Source organism: Myodes glareolus, chromosome 5 (genome assembly GCF_982192425.1).
Source record: "Myodes glareolus chromosome 5, mMyoGla1.1, whole genome shotgun sequence".
NCBI classification, from domain to species: Eukaryota; Metazoa; Chordata; class Mammalia; order Rodentia; family Cricetidae; genus Myodes; species Myodes glareolus.
Window position 1 is genome coordinate 3,972,692 of NC_142030.1, and position 18,606 is coordinate 3,991,297.

The window sequence follows — 18,606 nt, forward strand, 5'->3', positions numbered from 1 at the left end:
AACCGTGTCTCAAAAAAAAAAAAAAAAAAATTAAAAATGTGATTGGATCAAGAACTTGACTACCAAAACAGTGGTAAAAACATTATTCACTGCCCATCAGCTTTCCATGAATTCTGAGTGCCAGTCTGATGGTGGAAACCTCAGCTGACTCTGGGGCAGAACAGTAGATGCATTGTTTGTGGGTGTAGAACCGAAGCTTTTAGTGCCATAGACACAAATGGCTGTGAGAGCAAATTCAAAATTTATTTTGTAATTTTCAGCATTCAGGCCGGAAGCCTTGTAAAGTATGCAGTCTTTATACCATTTACACTTTGCTACAGTAAGAATGTAGGGGACACTGGGGGAATGGTTCAAGATGGGCTCTGAAGTCATGAGGTCCTGAGTTGAATTTCCACTGCCCACCGACAGAAGCCAGGCTCCGGCAGTCCCAGCGCTCAGGAGGCAGAGACAGGGTCCCTCGAACTCGCTGGCCAGAGTGCTGGACACATTGGCAAGTCCAGACTCAGCAAAAGATCCTGACTCGAAAAACAAGGAAGAAATTGATTAAGAAAGATGTCAGCCTCTGGCCCCTCCGTGTACACTTAGATACACACACAGACACACTCAGGCACACTCACTCAGACACACACACACACTCAGACACAGCCACACGTGGGGACACAAAATGTTGATACCTATGGTGAAATTTTAATCTTTTGGGAGATCTTTTCCTTACCTTTATATAAAATAGGTACTCGCTTTGGATGGACAAATAATTTTACATATTATAAACCTAAATATCAGGTTTTAGATTATGATCTTAGAAGTTTAAGCTCAGTAGTTCAGGAGATGTAGGCATATGAGCTCCTGGAAGGTCCTTGTTCACAGATTTGTAAGTCCAGAGTTTAAATATTCTAATTTTTTATGCTAAGAACAAAGAGATGTTCTTAGCATAAAATATATTTGTCACATGTATAATATATTTAGAATCAATGTAATGTACTTTGTTTTAGTCACAAGCAAAAGGCAAATATTTATTAAGTGCCTTTTATGTGCCAAGCTCTATGCTGAGCATTAGCGGGGAGAGAGAACAGTGGGCATGAGATAACACTTGATTCCTGCTTTGGGGGGCTTCATAGATCAGGATCATTAAGAATAGTAAGACGTAATTGCCATATGATACAAAAGGATACGGCAGCAGAGATACAGGGCTCACCAGCCAGTGTAGTGTCACTTCTATTAGGGAGACCCCTGATTAAGGACTTGGGCCAAAATGGAACCAGCGGGTAGGGTCCCCAGATAGTGGTGTGGGGAAATGGGCATTCTGGGCCTGGGAAGCAGCATGTGTTCTTCAGGAGCCCCAGAGCTGTGGTTTGACCAGGATGGAGAGCCCTGCATGGCTGTGTTGAAAGGTGACTTGGTATATGTAGTGAGGAGCTGCGGGCAGTCCTGCTTTTCATCCCACTTGGCTCCCGCATGGCTAGGTTAGCCCCGGAAATAACAACACACAAATTGTTTCATTTAAACACTGCCTGGCCCATTATCTCTAGAGAGTTAGTTACTGGCTAACTCTCACATCTTGATTAACCCATTTCTAATAATCTGTGTAGCACCACGAGGCGGTGGCTTACCGGGAAAGATTCAGCATGTCTGACCTGGTGGCTGGCTCCATGGCGTCTGCCCCATTGCCCTCTTCCCAGCATTCTGTTCTGTTTACTCCACCTACCTAATTTTCTGTCCTATCAAAGGGCCAAGGCAGTCTCTTTATTAACCAATGAAAGTAACACAATAGACAGATAACCTTCTCCATCAGGTATAAGCAGATAATACAATACAGAGGCTTCATTTTTCCAAATTATTGACGATCTTATTGAGTGCGATAGTATTGATTGTTTTAAGAAAGTTTTTACTTTTAAAGTAGTTTAGATAATAAATCAGAAATGAATACTTAGTCATGCATTATTAGCATGTTCAGACTGAAATCTAGATGAGGGATGATGAGCATCTAAAATAATCGAGGTGATCAAGGAAAGGTATGTTAGACTCCTCAGTGATTGGTCGTGGGCACTGAGAACAGCCCCGTATAAATCTGTATGTGATAGGACTATAGATGCGTGGATCTCCCTCGAGCACTAGAGGATTGCGTGCAGATACCTTCTGCAGAGTTAGTTAACAGATACAGCAGCAGTGCAAAGGCTGGTTTGTTCAGAGCTTTTCTCTTTCTGTTTATAGATGCCACTTCAAACGAGCAGCAGGAGCTCTTCTGCCAGAAGCTGCAGCAGTGCTGTGTGCTGTTTGATTTCATGGACTCTGTTTCAGACTTGAAGAGCAAAGAAATCAAAAGAGCAACACTGAATGAACTGGTTGAGTATGTTTCAACTAATCGTGGTGTAATTGTTGAATCAGCGTATTCTGATATAGTAAAAATGGTAAGCCTCTAGATTTCTATTCCTCAGATTATGTAAGATCAAGGATCTGAGGTGTATGTACTGTAACTTACACACCCAAAAGGATGTTCTTAGAAACATCCCATGGGGTGAGATCTGGTAACGCATGTCATTAATCCCAGCACTCGGGACACAGAGGCAGGCGGGTCTCTGAGTTGGAGGCCAGCCTCCTCTACGGAGTGAATTCCAGGACAGCGAGGGCTACATAGTGAGATTCTGTCTCAAAAAAAAAGAAAAGAAAAGAAAAAAGAAAAGAAAAAGAAAGAAAGAAAGAAAAAAAGAAAGAAAGAAAGAAAGAAAGAAAAGAAAAGAAAAGAAAAGAAAAGAAAAGAAAAAAAACGCCCATTGGAAAAATTGTCCGTTTCGTTGATGTGGCCTTGACTATAGGACTTGGAGAAAGTAGTAGTTTTAGTGTCTCTTGGCTACCATATTGGATAGTTCAGACCTTGAACTTCGGAGAAAGATGTAGGTTCAAGCGTACAGTTTTGTATGGGACTACTGCAGTTTGGTTCCCAGTACCCATGTCTGCAGCTCATAACTGCTTGTATGTAGCTCCAGCTCCAGGAAGGTGCTTCTGGCCTCCGGCACTTGCCCTGAGGTGCACATATCTGCACACGAACACATACATGTAACTAAAACTAAAATTTAGAAAAAGTGAACTCATTTATCCAGATAACCGATTATATCTGAGTGAGCAGTCTCTGGGAATTGTAAAGGGGGCAGAGAAGGCACGTGAAAAACACGGGTTTAAAAGAAATCGTATATGGGATGTTTTCTTATATTCGTAGAGTATAACACTTCGATTATAGCTCACAATCTTTAAGGATAAATAGGCATCTTATCTTTAATATGGGAGCCAGAAATCAAAGCACTAAAGTTTGAACACTGACGTGACTCCCTAAGTGGAAAATTCTACACCTGACTTTATGGATTGCAGTCCAAACAAGTGAAATAAAAATAGTGACTATAATTGCCTTTATATCCTATGTAAGGCACTCTTGAAACAAATGAACTTCATATTTAGATGCCCAGAGCACCTCATTATAGGCATTTATAGATGAGTAAGCCAAAATCCAGGACACTTCTTGCTCCAAGCATTTTAGGCAAGGAGTACTCAGCACAGTAGATAAATTGTGGAATCTCTCGTGTGAAAAGATGAATTGCTGCCATCTTTATTGCAGTAAGGTTCCTTTGAGGAGGAGGCTGTTAGTGGTTTAACCTCCTCCTTCAGAGTGGACACTGGTTCAGCCTCTGGAACTGGCGTGTTGTCCTGTGCAAATGAAATTCAAACCCTGTGCGAGTGGTTAGAGTCACTAAGAACATAATTTAAACTACATCCAAGCAGAACAAACAACCTAATCCATGTTCTAGGAGAAGAATAAAATGGGTAAGAGGAAAGATCTTGATTTGGTCACAGTCGAAGACCTGCCAAAGGAACTTAGGAATTTGTGTTGTACTTTAAGAACAGAAATTAATGCTTTAGTGGTTTTTATGTTATGTTTTGAAAAGATTGACTATCGAGAGAATATTAACCAGAATAAAACTAGCTTCCTAAACTCCCACAGATAGTAAAAGAGGATGTAAGTATTGAATATTGATGAACTTCCTGCTTTTGTTTGTTTATTTAGTTGGTTGGTTGGTTGGTTTTTGAGACAGGTTTTCTCCGTGTAACAACAGCCCTCACTATCCTAGAACTCTATCTGTAGACCAGGCTGGCCTCAAACTCAGAGATCCTCCTGCCTCTGCCACTTGAGTGCTGGAATTAAAGGTGTGCACCACTGTACCTTGCCGAATGTTCTATTTTTATTTTTATTTCATTATTAAAATTTTAAGAGTAAAGATTATTTTCTTCTGTTAGCTGTTTTCCAGTGGTTATTATTGAGAAATTTTGAAATCCCAATGGGAGATACCTTATAAGGTTGATAGATATTGAAAATACTCAAATATTTGAGTCAGACTTCTATAATTTTCTATATATTATACTGGGATTTAATCTCACTACTCAAGTGAAAAGTTGTGTCTGTTTCATTGTTTTTGTTTAATTTCTGGTGCTAGTTTCTAGGTAGGAGTTGGGCCACTTGATCAACCTTTAACAGACTTCTGAGTATTTGTTACGGGTTATTTTATTGGTGGCTGCAAGGTTAACATTTAAGTTTACTGGGGACAATCATGAGACACCCTGCTATTTGTGAAGTTGATGCCATCAGGCTATTACTGGTTTTACCTTTAAATTTGGTTTTGAGAGCTGGGCAGGTGATGCACGCCTTTAATCTCAGCACTCAAGAGAGGCAGGCAGATCTCTGAGTTTGAGGCCAGCCTGGTCTACAGAGCCAGTCCCAAGACAGCCAGGGCTACACAGAGAAACCCTGTCTCCAATAAATAAATAAACAACAAAAAAATGGTTTTGTGTTGCAACTTACAAAGTTCTAGATAGTTGCCTCCTTGCTTCTAGGGTTTTGGTAATGATGCCTGTCCTGGATACCACTTTTTATAAATAAGTGGAAAGTTACTTGTACATTGCTTGTATTACCTTCTTGCCCTAGGTAGTTTGTTCCAAATAGTTCTCCCTCACTGTAGTCCCCCCATTATAGTCCTCCCTCACTGAAGTCCTCCCTCACTGAAGTCCTCCCTCACTGCAGTCCTCCCCTCACTGCAGTCCACCCTCACTGCAGTCCTCCCTCACTGCAGTCCTCCCCTCACTGCAGTCCTCCCCTCACTGCAGTCCACCCCTCACTGTAGTCTCCCCTCACTGCAGTCCTCCCTCACTGCAGTCCTCCCTCACTGCAGTCCTCCCTGACTGTAGTCCTCCCCTCACTGTAGTCATCCCTCACTGTAGTCATCCCCTCACTGTGGTCATTAGTCATCCCCATACTAGCTCAGTCTTAAACATTTACTAAACTGTCTGGTGTGGTCTGTTCATTTTTCTTGAAAGAAATGAGGCTGGACATGTTGGCACACACCTTCAATCCTAGAAATCTGGAGGCAGAGCCAGGCCTATCTCTGAGAGTTTAAGACCAGCCTAGTATAACAGACAGAGTTCTAAAAACAAATAGAATTGTAGATTGGGACCACAGTATAGTCTTTTGGAGAGAGAAGGATGGGTATGGTGACCTAGGACCTGGCTGGTACTGATGGTGCAAAGGAGGAAATTATGAATACCATATCACCCAGACTCTAAAATGAATCTCAGCGCACGTCCTTGTTTCCGAGTAGTCTGTGGTTTTTAAAGCCTCAAATCTCAAAAATATTAAAATACTGAGAGTAGAAACATCATTGGAGTTACGTAACTGTAGTAACAGGGAGGGGTTCTTGTTATAGGTGCAGAACATGGTGGTGATAGAATGCAGGAAGAATGCAGAGCCGTCAGATTCAGATAGATGAAGTGGTGATATTTGCCTCCCCTCTCTTCTCGTCCCTAATCCTCCTTCATTTTAAGCAGACTTTGGAAAGAGCAGCTGGTAGTAAACGTGTGTGGAGGTAATGTGTAGTCACCAGTTGCTCGGGGCTAAGGAGGTTAGCTATCCCAGAGAAGGAGAAAGGCCTCCCTCCGTATCTTGAAGAGATTTATAGGTAGGAACTGAATTTATAGCAGTACATTTTTTCTGTAAAAAATGGTGTTATTTTTCACTGTTAGAATTCAGTTATACACAGCAAAGAACATGAATCCAAACTTAATATCTTTTCAGATCAGTGCTAACATCTTCCGTACGCTTCCTCCAAGTGATAACCCAGATTTTGATCCAGAAGAGGACGAGCCCACACTTGAGGCCTCTTGGCCTCACATACAGGTATGGATTATAAGTTTGTATTAATAATGTTTACATTTCAATTTTCTGCTGATTCTGGGCGTTTATTTAAAATCTTTGACTTTTAAACTCTATGTGTTGTCATGGGGTCTGTAATCTTAGCCTTTGGGAGGCTGAGGCAGGAAGATCATGTGCTCTAGACCAGTTTGAGCTACATAACAAGACACTGTCTCCAAACAATTCCATTTCCTGTCTGTAGTTATACTTCCCCAATTGCTCATTTCATATGCACAGACTCATGATGCATGACCTTTCATGTCTGTGTCCTTTTTCTTAGCATAGTATCCAAGGCTCATTCCTGCTGTCGCATAGGTCACTGCTTCTTATGGCTGAATAATATTCTGCCTTGTGGATGTATACTGTTCTTTTAAATCCATGTTAGTTATTTGGTGTTAAAGGTCTTTTTACCCTTTTGACTGTGTCTTAGGGTTTCTATTGTTGTAAAGAGACACTGTGACCACAACATCTCTTATAAAAGAAAACACTTAATCGAGGTAGTGGTTCAGTTTCAGAGGTTCTGTCCATTATTAGCATGGTGGAACATGGCAGCATGCTGGCAGACTTGGTGCTAGACAGGTACTGAGAGTCTGTTCTTTCAGGCGACAGGAAGTGGACTCAGTGTCAAACTGAGGGAGGCTTGAGCAAAAGAGATCTCAAAGCCTGCCCCATAACAGTGGTACACTTCCTCCAACAAGGCCACACCCACTCCAACAAAGCCACACCTCCTAATAGCACCCACTCCTTATGAGCTTATGGGGTATAGTTACGTTCAAAGTACCACAGGCTGTTACAACCAGAGCTATTAATACATTCATACATAAATTTTGTTTGAACATTCATTTCCCATAAGATGTTTGGTTTTCTGTTTTTATCCATCTGTAACTATTTTTTAATTTCCCACATGATTTTATTTCATTGTTTACTTTATTGTATGATTTTAGTTCTTGTAGAGTTCATGGCAGTGTACAGTATGTCCTGGAGAACATTACATGTGAACTTAGACCTATCAAGGGGCTGTGTGCTGCTGGGCCTAGCTGGCTTATAGTCTGTTACCTCACTGATCTGTTCATTGAAAGAAAGGTATTGAGTCTCCAGATGCTGAATTGTCTAGGCATTTCTGTGAGGTTTTACTTCATGTGTTTGGGGACCTGGTTGATAGGTGCATATAAGTTTATGTTTATAACTGTAGTTTCCCTGTGGTGGCCCTTTGTCGCTGTTTTGAAGTCAGGTTGTTTGGTATTAGTGCAGCTGTTCCAGGTTTTAGCTACTGTTTGTTTACATGGCTTACATTCTCTGTCCTTTTTGCTTTAACCTCTTTGTTTCTGACTCTAAGTGTGTCTCTTACAACAGCATGTGTTTGTAGGTGCTAGATCTACTGTTGTTTTGTGTTTTGAGGTAGGTTTCTGCCTCCCTGACTGGCCTGGAACTCACGGGGATCCGCCCGCTTCTGCCTTCCAAGTGCTGGGATTAAAGGTCTGTGTCCCCGTGCCTGGCCTCTAAATTACTTTTTAATAGAATTGAGGAGAAGTTCACCCGAAATTTTCTGCTGTATGTGGTATAAAATTAGTGGTACTGTTTTTAGTAATGGGAAAGTTTTTAAAGCATGAAATTCTCATTAGCTAGTGTTACTCTTTTATTATGTGTAGTTGGATAGTCTTTGGAAAAGACTTTTAGCTTTTGAAATTTTAAAAGCAAAGACAGATTTTTCCATCAGGATATTTTTATATACTCATAGAAATTAACACAAGAAATTCAGCCAAGTAAACAATGTGTTTTTCATCTTTTACTGGTATAATTTGAGGCTCCATTTGAATTTCCTGAGAGAAAATGGTTCTTAACATCTTAGAAGATGGTAATTACTATCAGGATACTATTTCTGTGGCTGGTGAGACTGCTCAGCGGATAAAAGACATGTCAGCCTGGTCCAGTCCATAACCTTTGTGTTGCAAAGAGAGAACCAGCTTCCACAAGTTGTCCTCTAACTGAGCGTTACACACACACACACACACACACACACACGGTGGGGGGGGGGTAATTTACAAAATGGTCTCGTGGGAGTTGGATGATGACTCTGTGGTAAAGAGCTTGTCATGCAATTATGAGGACCTGAGTTTAGATCCCCAGGATCCACATGACTCCTTCAGGCGATCTTCTGACCCCCACATGTGTACTGTGGCACACTCACATGCATGCATACACACATGTAAGAACATGCAATTAAGATTTTTTTTAGAAAGTGGATAGCAGTAGGGGATGACACTCAACAGTGACTTCTGGCTTCCACAAGTATGTGCACACTCACACCAGCATAACACACACACACACCTTGCAAAATGGATTTTTACATAAGACACATTCAGATTGCACAAGCACACAAGCAATTTTCATTCATCTGTGGTCTCGGTATGTCTAAAATTTTAAACTCTTGAGTTACTAAAATTTGATATAGCATTTAAATATTAAATATTTTGAGGCTATTTGAAGTGAGCGTATGTGTCCAGCAATGTTGTAGTCACATATTTAAGCACCTTGAGTCTTTGGTTTGTTTAGGTTTTCTTTTGTTTGGGAGGTTTTTGTTTGTTTGTTTGTTTGTTTGTTTGTTTGTTTTGAGACAGGGTTTCTCTGTGTACTCTGGCTGTCCTGGAACTCCATCTATAGACTGGACTGGCCTCAGACTCAGAGATCTGGGATTAACGGTGTGCATCATCATGCCCAGCACATCTGCTCTGATAAGTGAGAGCATAGAAAGTCACGACGCCAAAAAAGGGGCTCGATGGAAGGTTCCTATTGTGCTTTTTTTTTTTTTAAGTTTGATTTATGTAGCATGTCAAGGTTATGCTGGGGAAAACCTGCAGTGGCATTATGCCACGCGGTCTCCTTGCAATTTTTTCGCATGTCACCCCTCCACAGCAAATAACCCCCCCCCCCCCCGACACAGGCCTTGCAAAGTTGTGTCCAATCACTGGGTGTGAGGTTAAGTTTAGCGAAAGACTCCAGCAACGACCGCCTCTTTCAGTTGCTTGACATCCTTAAAGGCCAGAGAGTCAAGCTGTCTGATTCTATGTACTTGCTGACCGGTAGTTTCCTCAGCAGGATAAATCAGCCTTTCTCTACCTAGATTATTAGGTCCGTCTAACATCTCTCGAGTTCCCGCCTCTAGGTCTATAGGAGCGAGAGCCGTAGCACAATGGTTTGGGGTGGCAAAAAATGTTTTTTTGTGGTGGAGGTCTCACAGGGAGATCTCTGTTAGCGGGCCCCGCCTTCCTTTTTTTCTAGCTGTTTGGTTAGAAGTGCGATTTCGCCTTCTAATATTTCCTCTTCCTCTTCTAAATTCTCAATGCTTTTGATTTCTTGCTCCTCAAAACTCCTGATAGAGCTCACAGATTCTACTTTCTGAATCTCCTCAGGGGTTTTGTTCAAAACCTCTAACTGTTCCTTCACTATTACATCCTCACTGAGGAGGGCATCTCTGATAAGATGCCATAGCGAATAGATCGCTAGGGGGAAGGCTCTAGCTTCCCGTTTTCTCTGTGCAATATGAAGGTCAGCCCTGACTTGTTCCCAGTCCGCGATATTAAAACCTCCTGTTAATGAGAACCAAGGACTGAACTCTGAAATCGTCTTTACGATTTCCTGCGCAGTGTCAACTCTGATCTTGGCGCCTAGCCTCCCTACGAGGTCCAGCAACTAATCTGCTAACTGGCTTTTTAACGCCGGAACAGACAAATCAGCACCCATTTTTCCGAAACCAAGCCAATTCACCCTCCTTGCACACTTCCACACTTATAATGCTGGCCAGCCTTCTTGAGGGTGACTCCCACGGGGTCTTACCTCCCCAAAGCTCTCGTGGGTGAGTTTGCAGACGAGCAGAACGCAGCTGTTTTTTCTCCGATCCCAGCAGTGCCTCCAGATGTTCCACCCAATTCTGCGAGCCCCTTCCCCCCCACCCCCATACGGGTGGGTGCCTTCCTCATCGAGCTGCGAGCTTGGAACAATGTCCTAGGAGTTAAAAACAGACACACACACACACACACACACACACACACACACACACACAGACCTGGATCATTTGCCCAAAAGGTAAATGTCAACTTTATTCAGTGAAATTCCAGGTTTATATACTTACAGGCCAAAGGACGAGAACCCCCTCACAACAGGGAGTGAGATCAAGGTGTTGGGCGCCTGGCACCAAGTGGAAGGAGCTTCCGCGCAGGGGATGCCGAGCTAGCTGCAGTGACAGACAGGGCAGGTGCCGCAGTGAGAACCCTTCTTTGCAGGTGGAATTACCATGCCAATAGAGGATAAGGCTCTCTATGCTAATTCCCCTAGCCGGTGGAGCGAGCAGAGGAGATGACAGGAAGCTAGACTGGTTGGGTAAACAGTCCTGCATAGCACCTGGAGGAGCCGGGGAAAGGCCTGGGATCCAACAAGCCCTCACTGTGCTTTTATTTTTTTTAATATTTACTTATTTATTTATTATGTATACAATATTCTGTGTGTATATGTCTGCAGGCCAGAAGAGAGTACCAGACCTCATGAAAGATTGTTGTGAGCCACCATGTGGTTGCTGGGAATTGAACTCAGGACCTTTGGAAGAGCAGACAATGCTCTTAACCACTGAGCCATCTCTCCAGGCCCCCACTGTGCTTTTATACAAGCTTCAGAGATTCATTTGTAACATTTTTAGTTGTGAGTAGGTACTGTAAATGATCTTTGCTGGTCACTGTGTGTGGTGGGGGAGGCTTGCTGTGTTGCCCAGGCTGGTTTTGAACTCTTAGACTCAGGTAATCTCTTGTCTCAGCTTCCTCAGTAGCTGGGATACAAGTGTATGATGCCTGCCATGCCCAGCATGGTTTTGGTTGTTGTTTAGTTTTGAGATTGTATTTTAATTGTAACATTTCTCCTTTCTCCTTCCTCCCTCCACTCCCCCCCCCCCATATACTACCCCTCCCCATTCTTCAAATTGATGGCTTTTTTTTTTTAAAATCAACTGTTATATATTCAAGTAGTATATGTACTCAACATTTCCAGGGCTGACCATTGAACTGAACAACTAATTGGTGTGCTCTCCCTGGTGAGGACCACCTGGAGAGGTGGGAGTACTCCCGCCTTTACTCAGTTGTCTGTAGTTCTTTGTGTAGTGTTGAGCCTGATGGGTTTGTTAGTGTCTGTGTTTTTGTTCTATAGATGAAAGAGCAGAGGGAGAGTGTCAAGGCTGGCCACAGTAAAGAGCAGAGGGAGAGTGTCTGGCTGGTCACAGTAAAAAGAGCTCAGTGTTTTGCAGAATCTGTTTTGCTTTCTCAGATACCCAGAGGGAGGGAGGAGTCATAGAGAACTGAGCTTCTGTTTCTGCTCACTGCGCCCAGGCAGTGTTCTAAACATGCAGTGTAAACTACATGATGTAATTTATAGATGCTCACTCTTGTGAATTCTTCATGAAATAAATCATTTTAAATCCCTTTACATCACTTTCCTGCTAACAGAAGTTGGAAAGCCTGTGGTCACCATGCCCCTTGAAAAGGGCCTTTTTTATACCTACACTCATCAAAGTTGCTTCTCAGTTTTTCTTCCCTGGGCCAAATGTTTCTGGCTTGTTTAGCTTACCTAGGTCTTATTTTCAGGTTCTTCAGTCATTTGGACTGTTTTCTGATGGACCTGTATCTTTTTAGTGAGGAAAAGCAGAACTTTATCATTTTGTTTAGATGACCTTAGGAAAGGCATATTCAGAACTGAGTAGCATAGTGGAGCTGGGCTGTAGCTCAGTTGGCAGAGTTTGTGCCCAATGTATGAAGCCCCAGATCCATTGGTGTCGTGGGCAATTCCTATAACCCTAGCCCTCAGCAGGTGGAGGAAGAACCATTTGAAGTCAATGTCATTGTCAGTTAAATTTCAAGTTCAAGGCTAGCCTGGGCTACAGAAACCTGAGCAGTACGGCAAGATGACCTTCTGCTTTTTCGTATCTCTTGTCTTCAGGGTGTAGAGTGTGTTATGGCGAGACAGGTGGCAGGCCAACCTTGTAACAGACACACGTGAGGTCTGCCATTTTGTTAGTGCTAAAGCCATTGCTGAAGTGTGTTCTAAGATTCGTAAAAGCAAATTATAATTCTTCATATGATGCATAGAGAAACTTCAGTAACTGCATAGAAAGTCTCATCAGCTGATTTCGTATAGCTAGTAAACACTCTCAAGCATCTGCTCTGTGCTTCTAAAACCTACGCCCTAACACAGTAACTATGCTTTACAATGTCCACCCAGGATAACAGGTGTGGACTGGGGGCAAGCTTCATCTCATAGACACATGATCTTACTGTGACATTCTGATGATTGTTAGCCCTGTAGGCCAGTTGTTTCTTCTACTTGCTTGTAATACTCAGCGTGCATTAAATAACCTTCATCTCATCACCTGCTAAACTGGCTCCTGACAGCAGGTATTTGCTAATCTGGGCTATTCATTGCATGTGCACTGTTGTCAGGGAAATTATGTAGATGAGGATAAGTAAGTAGGGGTTTAGAAAGATGGCTCAGCAGGTAAAAGTCTTTCAGAGGACCCAGGTTTGAGTCCCAGCACAGACATCACAACTGAAAACTGTCTATAACTGCAGTTCCAGGGAGGTATGACGCCCTCTCCTGGCCTCCTTGGGCACTGCATGCTGCACATGGTGCATAGACAGACATGCAGGCAAAACAGCCCCACACATAAAATAACAATACGATTAAGAAACCATAATACAGTTATGAGCAGCACCGTGTCCAACAATGTCTACTGGCATAGGAATCTGGGACTTGACGTCATGCACATCTCCCAAGGGATACTATCTCTATGAAAAGTTATTTGGTGCAGTGCTCAAGGAAGTGGGTGGTATGGGACCTGCGTTAGAGCTGAGGCTGATTCCACACCTCCAGCCCTTTCCCTGGACCATCCCCATCCCAAGACACACATTGGTGCTTCTTCTTTTTTTTTTTTAAATTTATTTAACTTTATGTGCATTGGTGTGAGGGTGTCAGATCCCCTGAACTTGAGTTACAGTTAGGGCTGCCATGTGTGTGCTGGGAATTGAACCTGGGACCTCTGAAAGAACAGTCAGTATTCTTAACCACTGAGCCATCTCTCCAGCCCCCACACTGGCACTTCTATCAAAGCAGCTCTTCCTATATTCTCCAGATCAAGTGAATACAGAGCTCAAGTTGCGTGTCTCTCTCGACAGCTTTGTTGCCGACTTGATCCTACAGCAGCAGAGCTGTCTGTCAGATGCTTCCTGCACTCTGTGCCATGTAACTGTGGTGTATCCCTTTTAGTTTTCTGTGCACTGGTTATCTGGATGAGTGTTCTGAGCTGCACGGTTATTCTTGCTCACACTGTATGTAGTCCAGTCACCCAGTAAGCTGTGTGGCAGCAGAGCTCCCCAGCTCAACTTCTCAGAGCATTGCAGGCTTATATGTTTTAGCTTGTTTGTGCTCCAAAGCAGAATTCTCTTTCATGATTATGTTCTTTTGTGGTTTTATGAAACAGGGTTTTCTCTGTGTAGCCCTAGCCATCCTAGAACTCTCTCTGTAGCCCAGGCTGGCCTCAAACTCATAGAGATCTGCCTACCTCTATCTCCTGAGTGCTGGGATTAAAAATGTGCACCACCACTGCCCAACTTTTTATTATGTTCTTAATGCAAAATTAACATTAAAAATTAGGTAACCTTAATCAAATGAACATTGCTCCATGTATCTGGATGGGCAAAGGCGTATTTATACTTTATTGACACAGGGTCTCACTTTGTTTTTTTAAGATTTATTTATTTATTATGTATACAACATTCCTTCCATGTATGCTTGCATGCCAGAAGAGGGCGCCAGATCTCATTATAGATGGTTGTGAGCCACCATGTGGTTGCTGGGAATTGAACTCATGACCTCTGGAAGAGCAGTCAGTGCTCTTAACCTCTGAGCCATCTCTCCAGCCCAGGGTCTCACTTTGGAGTCCTGGTTGACCTGGAATTCACTGTGTAGCCTGGCTGACTTAGAATTCACAGAGATCCTCCTGCTTCTACCTCCCGAGTGCTGGGATTCCAAGTGGCCCACCACACCAGTTTAATTTTTTTTTAAGATGTATTATTTGTGTGTGTGTGTGTGTGTTATGTACACATGAATGCAAAAGCCTACAGATGCCCTGAAGCTGAGTTAACATTAACAGTTGCCTAATGTGGGTGCTAGGAACTGAAGTTTGGTCCTCTGAAGAGTAAGTAGCACGTGCTCCCAACTGCTGAGCCGTCCAGACCCTGTCCAGCTTTTTGTATCCGAATTCTAGTCCTCATACTTATGGGGCAAGAGATTTACCCTTGAGCCATCTTAGACCCCAAGTGTTTTTTCAGTGGTTTTTTACTTTGGGACCTAATTCTCTTGTGTTTCTGGGTTGCTAAATTGGCACACTATCCAATTGTGTTTATGATTAAAGTTATATCTTGAGGTCAGTCTCTTGCCTTTTGTAGATATTTAGGTTATGATTTTTTGGGTTTTTTTTGTTTTGGTTTTTGTTTTGGTTTTTGGGGTTTTTTTTTTTGTTTTTTTGACAGGGTTTCTCTGTGTCGTCCTGGCTGTCTTAGAACTCACTCTCAAATTTACAGAGATCCACCTGCCTCTAACTTCTGAGTGCAGGGATTAAAGGCGTGCACCACCACCGCCCAGCTATGCCCATACTTATCCTGACTGGTAGTCTTTGTGCCCTTTGCTGTCCTGCAGGCTGCACGGTGCTTCTTGATCTCAGACTCCTCTGCTTTATCTGCTCCATCAGACCTTCCTTTCTCAGGCTTCTGCATTTAGGGTTTGCTTTGTGATTCTCCAGGTGGACTGCTTTCAGTTTCAGCTTCCCTGCTCTGCTTTTACGTGTGTGTGTGTGTGTGTGTGTGTGTGTGTGTGTGAGCGCGCGCGCGCGTGTGCAGGTCAGAGGACAACCTGTGGGAGTTTTTTTTTCCACTTTCCACCACATGGGTACCAGGAATTGTACCCAGGTGAGCAGTTGGCAGCAAGTAGTGTTACTTGCTGAACCATCTTGCCAGATCCCCTATCTAGTTTTATAGGAGACGTGAATTTTATACACTGCCCACTCTCTGAGTCTGTGTTTTGGGGACGCTAGGGGTGAAATTGAGGTAGGATAATAGTGCGCTGGGGGGAAGGAACATGAACTGATACCTGAGGGGCACTCTGATAAGTGATGCAGAGAGCCACAGACCTCACAGGCTGTGCCCTAGGAGACTCTGCCTCTGTGATGATCACCATGACCAAGAGCGGTCTAGGAGGAGAGGGTTATTTGGCCTACACTTTCATATCGCAGTCTACCGAGGATAGACTTCAGGACTGGAGATGGGACCTGAGGCAGAAGCCATAGAGAAACAGTGCTTACTGGTTTGCTTTCTTACACACCCCTGGCCACCTACGCACAGGGGACTGAGCCCTCTCACGTCAGTCATTAATCTAGAACATGGCATTTGAGGCCAGCCAGGTCTACAGGAGCTAGTTCCAGGACAGTTAGGATTGTTCTACAGAGTAAACCTTGTGTGTGTGATGGGGGGGGGGGGGGAGTGGCCCACAGCCTTGCCTGCCTATAAGACAATCCAATGGAGGCATTTTTATCATTTGACTTCCTCTTCCCAGATAATTGTAGCTTGTGTCAAGTTGATAAAAAGCCAATCAGGACAAAATCCAAACTATAAAGATAATGTTTTTTTAAAACTTTGTTTTTTAGAAACAGTTACCAACTCAAGCTGATAAGAGAGGTGTGTTCTTACATGAAACATAATTTAGAGTATTATTTTATAGGCATCATTTTGCTTTTTACTTTCTTGCAGCTGGTGTATGAATTCTTCTTGAGATTCTTGGAGAGCCCTGATTTCCAGCCTAGCATTGCAAAGCGATACATTGATCAGAAGTTTGTACAACAGGTAAGGGACTCTTAGATCTCAAATCTTCTTAGCACTTGCTTATTAAGAGTAGTCATTCAAAATGTGAATAAAAGTACTTAGTTCTTGACAAACAAAAAAGGATTTGAGGGGTTGGCAAGACGACTTGGGTCAAAGCCCTTCCTGCTTTTCCAGAGGCTTCTGTGTTGTCTCCTCCCAGCATCAGGCCCCTCCCAAAAGCCTGATAACTCCAGCTCCGATTTGGTGGTCTTCTGACCTGTACAGGTCACACTTTTTTATGTAGCTTTTAGAAGTTAAGAGTGTGTATCAAGGGTGAGTGAATGCCCAATGAAGTCAGTCAAACTGAGCTTTCTGCAGCTCCTCAAAAGTTTGGGGTGACCATTTAATCCGAGGGCGAAATTTCTGTAAGTCTTTGAACTTGCTGTGTTTTAAACGTTGAGCTGCCAGGGCGGAAACCATCACCGAGTTTGAGCTCTGGGTGCCTTCAGCATCAGTCGCCTGTCTTCCCTCTCCTAGCCACAGGTCAAATGAAATGGGCCATGGAGGAGAGGAGGACATTACGCACGTGAAATGTTTAGAAACTGGTATTACCTCTATAATTAACTTCTAAGAATATTTTTGTTTGTTTTTATTGGCAAGAGCTTTTAGACAACATAACAGCCTCTTTTAATCATTTGAAACTGCCTGACCCTAAACAGAACTGAAAAGTGACCCAAGAATTTCTCTGTCCATTGTCTCTTTTAAAGCCATTGTCAGTACGTACGCCTTGTTAGGGATTTGATGGTGAGGGCACAACTCAACTCCATTATGAGGGCCTTTCAGACCACTCTCGGGTGTCCAGATGTTAAAGATCCCTCATATTTAGAGCTGTTCCTGACTCAGGGATGATAAACACCTGCCTAGCCCTTCGAGAACTCTTCATAATCCACACAAGATTAGATGTGCGCTCACAGTACACTATGTACTTCAGCCATGAATAAAATCAGCCAGATGACAATGGGGTCTTTGGGGCTATTGCGGAGGAAGGTACATCACTTTTTGGTATGGTTCTCATGTAGAATGCACTCAGCACCTAGTGAAGCCACATGCACATCAAACTTTTGCTTCAGCCTGGTGCTCTAGGCACCCAGAATCCTGGGCTTTTCTGGGGTGTGCGGGGAAGCCCTGGCATGATGGGAACCATTTTCTATCTCTACACCAAACTCCTAAAGTGCCTGGGAAGCCAAGGCAACAATCTGATTCCAGCAGTTCCGTGTGCTACGAGGCTGCTTTACAGCTCGTTTTCTGGCTGCCCAGACTCCTGAAATAATCACACAGAAACCATATTATTTAAATCACTGCTTGACCCATATTAGCTCTAGCTTCTTATTAGCTAACACATATCTTAATTTAACCCATTTCTAATAATCTGTGTATCGCCTTGAGGCTGTGGCTTACCGGCGAAAGTTTCAGCATCTGTCCCCAGGGGCAGCTCCATGGCTTCTCTGACTCCATCTTCTTCCTCCCAGCATTCAGTTTAGTTTTCCCTGCCTATCTCTATTCCCCTATAGCTCTGCTATAGGCCCAAAGCAATTTATTAACCAATGATATTAACAGCATACAGAGAGGAATCCCACATCAATCTGGTGAGGCCCAGCGCTTGTCCCCTTTCCTGTAACTACCCAGCACCACAGTTCAGAACATGAGGTCCCATCCATTTCTGTAGACTATATGGGCTTGCTGTTTGGTCTGTGAGCACCAGCACCTGGGAGCTTAAGGCAGGAAGATTGCAAGTTCAAGGCCAACCTGGCCATGGAATGACTCCCTGTCTTCCAAAACCAAGTTTTTAAATTACTATCATTATTTGAGAGATGTTTAATATTTTTTTAGCACTAAGAATCACGTTAGGAAAGAACTTTAAAGTCACTGGCAAGGTTAAAAATCTTGTTTTTATAAAGTGTTTATATTCTTTAAAATGACCAAAAGAATGGATAAAGACGAATTTGGTGAAAATATTTATGCTTTCCTCATCTTCATTTACTTAGCAAAGGTAAAATCTGATAAGGCAGAATATTTAGGGAGAATGTTAAAGATTTCATAGGCAATCTTGCAATCAAAATTAGAAAAAGAGCAGTTTTAGCTCGATTATTTTTTTAAAGTAATTTGTCAGATTTTTTTTAAAGCTCCTGGAGCTTTTTGATAGTGAAGACCCGAGAGAGCGCGACTTCCTGAAGACCGTTCTGCATCGTATCTATGGGAAGTTTCTTGGGCTGAGAGCATTCATCAGAAAGCAAATTAACAACATTTTCCTCAGGTAAATTCATCTTTTAGAGTACTCTTCCCCTCGTGCCGTTCCTTTAACCAAGCCCCTTTAGGTTAATTTTGATCTGAAACCTGACCTAGCTGAAGGCTCTCAGTCATTCCTGCCCATCATGAGGTTCACTTAGCATTTTCGAGGCGCGTGTCCTCCTCTTCTGGGTCGGCAGTGGT

The 18,606-nt window shown here is 43.0% G+C and overlaps 1 protein-coding gene across 1 annotated transcript in view; it reads left to right on the forward strand.

Moving 5' to 3' along the window:
- Ppp2r5a (protein phosphatase 2 regulatory subunit B'alpha) overlaps positions 1–18,606 on the forward strand; it is a 48,691-nt gene that overhangs the window by 23,264 nt on the left and 6,821 nt on the right. Inside the window, exons 2-5 of the mRNA XM_048439405.3 lie at positions 2,212–2,408; positions 6,113–6,214; positions 16,066–16,158; positions 18,300–18,430. Of these exons, the coding sequence (XP_048295362.1) occupies positions 2,212–2,408; positions 6,113–6,214; positions 16,066–16,158; positions 18,300–18,430 (523 nt within the window). The remainder of the gene's footprint in view (positions 1–2,211; positions 2,409–6,112; positions 6,215–16,065; positions 16,159–18,299; positions 18,431–18,606) is intronic.